This window comes from Asterias amurensis, chromosome 2 (genome assembly GCF_032118995.1).
Source record: "Asterias amurensis chromosome 2, ASM3211899v1".
NCBI lineage: Eukaryota > Metazoa > Echinodermata > Asteroidea > Forcipulatida > Asteriidae > Asterias > Asterias amurensis.
Genome location: NC_092649.1, coordinates 9,156,470 through 9,162,678, shown reverse-complemented (window position 1 = coordinate 9,162,678; position 6,209 = coordinate 9,156,470). Strand labels below are relative to the sequence as shown.

At 39.9% G+C, this 6,209-nt stretch overlaps 2 protein-coding genes across 2 annotated transcripts in view; both read left to right on the top strand.

The window, feature by feature from the left end:
• The window catches only part of LOC139949856 (uncharacterized), a 31,208-nt gene continuing 24,999 nt past the window's right edge, over positions 1-6,209 (top strand). Inside the window, exon 1 of the mRNA XM_071948413.1 lies at positions 1-107. The gene's annotated coding sequence lies outside the window, so the exon portion shown is untranslated. The remainder of the gene's footprint in view (positions 108-6,209) is intronic.
• Positions 854-6,199, top strand: LOC139954495 (V(D)J recombination-activating protein 1-like). Its single transcript, XM_071954310.1, has 4 exons — positions 854-966; positions 2,181-2,366; positions 2,876-3,455; positions 4,265-6,199. The coding sequence occupies exons 2-4, from the start codon at positions 2,188-2,190 to the stop codon at positions 6,047-6,049; spliced, it is 2,544 nt and encodes an 847-aa protein (XP_071810411.1). The 5' UTR covers positions 854-966; positions 2,181-2,187; the 3' UTR covers positions 6,050-6,199.

Here is a 6,209-nt window from a genome sequence, read left to right as displayed (position 1 = left end):
GTTTTCCAAAACATGCACGAGAAACACGAAAGTGCACATGGCATCGTTTCAGTTTTCGTAAAGGCTCTTATTGAATTACCATACTAGTCCAGTGGTTATTTCCTAAGGTAAGTTGTCAAGTTACTCGACTTTTGTATGGCCAAGCCCAAAGTCTGAACTGAATCCTTTTTATAACAAAATTTCTACTTCCCCATGCCATGCAATGCATGTACCTAAGTAATTCAATTGTAAATGATTTATGTATTTTAATTTATTGAGTTGAGCACAATAAACTTGAGCTAGTCAACTCGGCAAGGCGTACAGAATCCTCATAGCCTTGAACACCAAGCAGAGTGAACATTACTCTTAGAACTATGATTATTTATGAGGTTTGTTTTACTTTGGCTATCATCTCCACGAACCTCATAAAAATCATGTCTCAATTATCAATACACATTTCGATATATGATTATGAGGTCAAATCTGTCGGACTCAGTCTCTTTAATTATTTGAATCAAATTTCGCCAAAAGGAAGGTGTTCCTTGAAAGAAAAAATACCCGATCCGTGCTTTGTTTGTGTACGAAAGATATGTCCACGTGTCTGGGAACCACGAAGCTAGCACAGGGTACCAGTATGTGTGTTGCCTTTTTGGGCCAATCTGCGCAATCAACCGATCGCGCACAGCGAAATATCCCCCACACGGCTTGGTAACGGTGCGGCCACGAGAGGGCCTCACCAAGCGCTTGATTATGACGTCACGGATACGCTCCTTTTATGGCAGTTTTTATGAATGAAATTGCTGCGCATGCGCCGTGGTTAGCGTCTCGACCTCTTCCGATGCATCGTTTCGACTGAGTAGCCTACGCTCTTCAGAACGATCCCAAAATCGTACGAATTGGCAGTTTTTTTCTATTTTTTACTGAATATTGTTGACGTCAACCTGAACATCAACAACTTGCAGATACGTACCTGAATTTTGGAGTTTGGTAAGTCATATGTTCATTGCATTTTTAGTGAGAAAGTTCGTCAGTGTCTCAAAGTGTTCATGATACATTCAAGATTCGTTTGCAACGTGTTTCCATGCATGGGGTCAAAGTACAAGCTATCGTCAATTTTATTCATGGGACGGGACTGGGTTTTTTGAAGTGCGTACGTGAGGTGCGCAAGGTGCATGCGTGATGCGCATACGTGATGCGATTCCGTGCACGAGTTGACCGCGGGCGGGTTGTTGACCTTCAGGGGAATGAAGAGTTTGTTTATAATACACAGTTTGGGGGGTGGGGGGGCGTAAAGAGTTTAATATGCAATGTTTTCTTTATCAAATGTCGGGTTAGGAGAAGTTTCTGGTTGATCTCCTTTTTTTTTTTTTAAAGCAAATGTTGGGTACATTTCTCAATATTGTTCTCTAATCTCTCTCTTGTTTTTTTTTTTTACAAATGATGATGGGAGAATTTTCTTAACTCTCCTGGTCCTGTACTACTGTGTGATTGGTTAGTTTAGGTTTTATTAATCAAACTTTGGGACGTTGATAAAATTTGTGTATATACATATATAATATATAATTCACTTGTGATTGTTGTAAATTTGTGCATTTTTTTATTTTTTGTTTTATGATGGGGGAGAAATTTCAGTCTCTTGTGATTGTTATTTTTTTATCAAACGGGAGTAATTTATATTTTATATATATAACAAATAAGAATATATATATTTTTATTGAATTATGGGGACACACTTATTTATCAAATTTGTGGATTTTTCCCCCCCTAATTGTGGGGAGAAATTTCTTACTCACTTGTGATTGCTATAATATAACAATGTCCATTAAAATATTGTTTTAATCAAACTTGGGAACACACTTATTTGTCAAATTTGTGGGGGAGAATTATGGTGGAGAAATTTCATTCTCTTGTGATTGTTATTTTGTTATCAAACGGGAGTAATTTCTCATTCTGTTTTTTTTTAATCAAATGTACACTCATGTAGTTGTGATAACACGATGTCGGGTTCATCTTTGGTTTCAATAACAAAACTAGGCTTTGCTCTAGACTTTGAATCAAAATGGTTTATTTTCATTATTTCAGAAACTGTTCTCTAGCTCTGCACTAAAGCTCTGCTGTAAGATTAGGGTTTAACTTTAACGGCCAGCTACTTTTATGCACATAAACTGTAACAACATCATTGCCTTGAATTAATGTTGCAGGTTGACGATGGAGGAACACATCAATGCCCTTGCATTGATATGTAGGATCTGTGGTCAGATCACCCCATCTGCGAAGAACAGGTCCAAGTTAGCAAAGCACAAGACGGAGCTTCTTGCAGTGTACAATCTGGATGTAGATGAAGACCAGGTGGACATTCATCCATCATTTTTGTGCAATAAATGCAGGTAATTATTTTTGAGTTAAGATTTCTATACAAACTTAGCTGAGTCGCTTAAAATTTTGCAAGCTTAATTGGGGGTTTCTACATGTTGGCCGAAACCACCTTTGTTTTCACCAAGACTTTATTATTTTTATTATTACTATTTTACTTGATCGTCAGGCAGCAATCATATGTGTAAAGTTTCAGATCAATGACGTCATCTAGGGTCACACGACATGAAATCACATGTGCACTTTTTATAGTCAATACCTCCAAAGTACGTGTGATCATAATGAAGCTTGGTAGGTTGTTAGATATTGGCAATTTTTTGTGAATTTTGAAATGACTTCATGGTGACGTCAACACACAATTGTTTTTGTGTTTTATGGAAAGTTAAAAATGCTATAATCTATACTCAAATATATTTCACCATAGTTTTCACAAACATATGATGTCTAGTTTTTTCGTTTTTTCCTTCAGTTTTAAATCAGTGTTAATAATTTCTTTCATAATTTTATGTTTTTTTTTATACAGACTACAGGTGAAGCGAACACATACTTCCATGCAGCATGGCAAGCCGTATGGAGGATATCTTCCACAGATCAGGAAGTTCCAATCCCATACTTCTTCTTGTTCGGTGTGTAGAATTCATGCAACACATAAGTCACTACTTCAGCCCAAGTTTGCAGCAGCTGGCCCGTCCACGCCAACCAGTGCAGCACCACCAGAGCTGCAGGCAGGCCCGTCCTCATCAACCAGTGCACCCCCAGAGCTGCAAGCAGGCCCGTCCTCATCAACCAGTGCACCACTGCCAGAGCTGCAAGCAGGCAGCTCATCAATGCCTCCTCCTCAACCAAGCCTTTCTACTGCTACAAGGGCAATTTTCAAAGAAACAGCTCCAGACCCTGCACCCGCAACTCAAGGAAAGAAACGAGTATGGAGTGTGAAAGCCAGTTTGAAGGATGTGAGGCGCGATTATGCACGTAAGCGGACGCAAGAGGCATCGACCTTCATTAGTGACTTCTGTAGTAGGCAGAAAGAGAACCAGCTGGATCTTCTTTACTTCCTGCTCACTGAAAACCTTAACGGATCTGGTGACTCAAGATATAACGAGGTATTTTTTTCCCCCTTTCTTAATATGTTGCTTATTTTTCATTGTATTAGGGTCAATCACTTTTGGTTGCCGAAAAGTGCAAATTCCGTTAAAAAACCATGGATTTTAGTTTCAGACACAATAAATAGAGAAAAGGTTGTTTTTATATCCAATAAAAGTAATGAAAACAAATAATAATTTTTTTTCTGGGGGGAGGATATTAATAAAAAATAATTTTACTGAGAACAAATTATGTTAAGTATCACCAATTCAACAAGAATTTAACAAAATTGAAGTGAGAAACCAGAACACACTAAAACTATTTACATAAAAAAACAAGCTATCCACCTACCAACCTTCTTTTAAAATGACATGTAATAGTTTTTGTTTTCATTTCATTTTTGGCTTAACACGAAAAAAAGAAAAAAATTTGAAATTTCTTTTTCACACTGTACACATATGTTTTTTACAACAAACTTAAATCCTCTTTTTAGTTTCGAAAGGGAAAGTTCTGCAAATTATACATGTTTCTGCGATCGAAGCAAATCATTGGTCCTGATGTAAACAAAAAATGTGTTCTTTATTTTATTTGAAATGTGAAGCACAAATAGATTGATCTTCACATTATCTTGCTCTCGCTCTTTTTAATGTTCAATTCGGAATGATTCATTTCATTTATGAGATAAGCTAAACATAAGTATGCCTTACCAAACAAAAGAGTGCCTTACATTAAAGAATTTGAGTCTGTTATCTAATGTGTCATTTATTAGACTACTGTATCATAACAACAAACTTATATTGTATATTTTTGTTATTCTTTTTTCCATAAGGTTTTAACATCCTGGAAGCAGGAAACCATACACCTGTCTGCAGAAGACTGTCTTGCGATGAGGGTCACTACAAAGACATCAAAGGCACACTACCAGGCCCAGTATCAAAGGCTGAAGTCCAAAGGAGTTAACATCCTCAAACCCCCGCACGTCCTCACTGAACTTGAGAAAACCTTTATGCCAGGCAGTGTCAGGTTTAGGTTGCAGGGAGGAGAGGACGTCATCCACCATACCCCGGTTAAGGTTGGACAAGCGCAGCATGTTGAGTTTGGTGAGCTTTCCTTTGACCCAGTTAACCTTAATGAGGATGACTTCCCTGGTTTAGAAACCCCTTTCCCAAACATGAAAGCTATGTCTTGGCCGTACTCTCATGCTCTTGCTAAGACGCTGGAGGAGTTGGATCCAGAAATTGCTGAGGGCATGAGCAAGGTAGGACTGGACCCCGAAGGAGATCACCTTGTCATCACAACTGTGAAGGACGGTGCAGATGGGATGGGAGATGTTTCCATCATTAAGGCGGCAAGGGATCGTCTCTTGCCAGACAAGGCCTTCCGGGCAGCCTTTGCAATAATCAAGTGCGAGGTGGAGAAGGATGGGGAGAGAGTTACGGTGTATGAGCCCGATACACCTGATTCCACCTTCATAACTCGGCCCCTCATTGAGGCAATAGGGGATGAGAACAATAGATCGTCGGCTGTTGTTCTGCTCGAAGGTATGGAGCATGATCGGGAGGTGCTCCGAGGAAGAGAGCTTTCAGTGAATGTTGATTCTGTATGGAGGAGACATTCACTGAAGTTCTTCAACAGCATGATAGATGAGAAGTTGGATCGAGCAGACGGCGGTTTGCAGGGGAGTGGGTCGAGGTATGTTTGCACTCTGTGCCACGCAACGAAGGAGATGGCGAAGAGCGAGTTGGGCAGCTTCTGCATTTCACGCAGCTATGAGGAAACCAAAGCCACTGCCCAATACCTCCAGGTCAACCCCGATAATGTTTCTGCTGCTGAACTGTCGGAAGTTGCCAGGGGTGTAAAGTCTTATCCAGTACTTAGATCTGACCCCAAACAGAAGCTCCTTGATGCAACCCATGCTGACATCAACTTGGGCAATTTCTTCAAGAAAGTTATTATATGCGAAATTGCCCGCTGCCAAAGCTGGGACATCACCAGAGATCTCAAACCCATGTTTGATGATGCCGAGAAGCGGTTCAACGACAACTTAACGGCGACGATTGGTTTGGTACCCAAACTTATGATGCCAGGCAACTTTGCTCGTGACTTGTTCAATCAGACCAAGGTTGACAATTTCCTTTCTTTGATTCCTGATGAGGATAGGAAGCAGAAGTTAAAGGAAATTTTGAACATTTTTGTCTTTCTTCGAAAAGTTTATCGCTCAACCCATCCGAACCCAGAAGATGTATGCCTCTACAAGGACAAAGCTGTTAAGATGGGCCGCCTTTTGCTGGTCAACTTTACCTATGTTGGCTGGCCTAACTATCTTCATAAGATCATCGAGCATGTACAGGAGATAATCCAAGATCCGGAAGGGCCAGGAGCTGTTGGCACCATCAGTGGCGAAGGCAACGAGGCTGCTAATAAATTATTTAGGGAGCTCCGAGGACATTTCTCTCGGAAAACAGACGAGTCCCAATCACTTAAAAACATCATCTGGTACCACTGGTTATACACAAGCCCAAAACTACGTCGAATTAGCCATGTTAAGACCAGAAAGTATCAATGCTCCAACTGCAATGAGCTTGGGCATAACGCAAGGAGTTGTCAAAGATAAATGTTCGGAATCGCAAGGTTTTCCTTTTACTTTGCGAAAGGTATTTCTCACTAAAATATCCATTATTATCTCGCAACTTAACTTGGCAACCAATTGAGTTCAAATTTTCACAGGTTTGTTATTTCGTGCATATGTTGAGATACATCAAGTGAGAACAGAT

Excerpts from the sequence above, each read along its gene's own strand:
- LOC139954495 (XM_071954310.1), top strand. The coding sequence starts at position 2,188 with ATGGAGGAACACATCAATGCCCTTGCATTGATATGTAGGATCTGTGGT. Across the intron at positions 2,367-2,875 it reads TTTTTGTGCAATAAATGCAG|ACTACAGGTGAAGCGAACAC; the intron begins GTAATTATTTTT and ends TTTTTTATACAG. Across the intron at positions 3,456-4,264 it reads GTGACTCAAGATATAACGAG|GTTTTAACATCCTGGAAGCA; the intron begins GTATTTTTTTCC and ends TTTTTCCATAAG.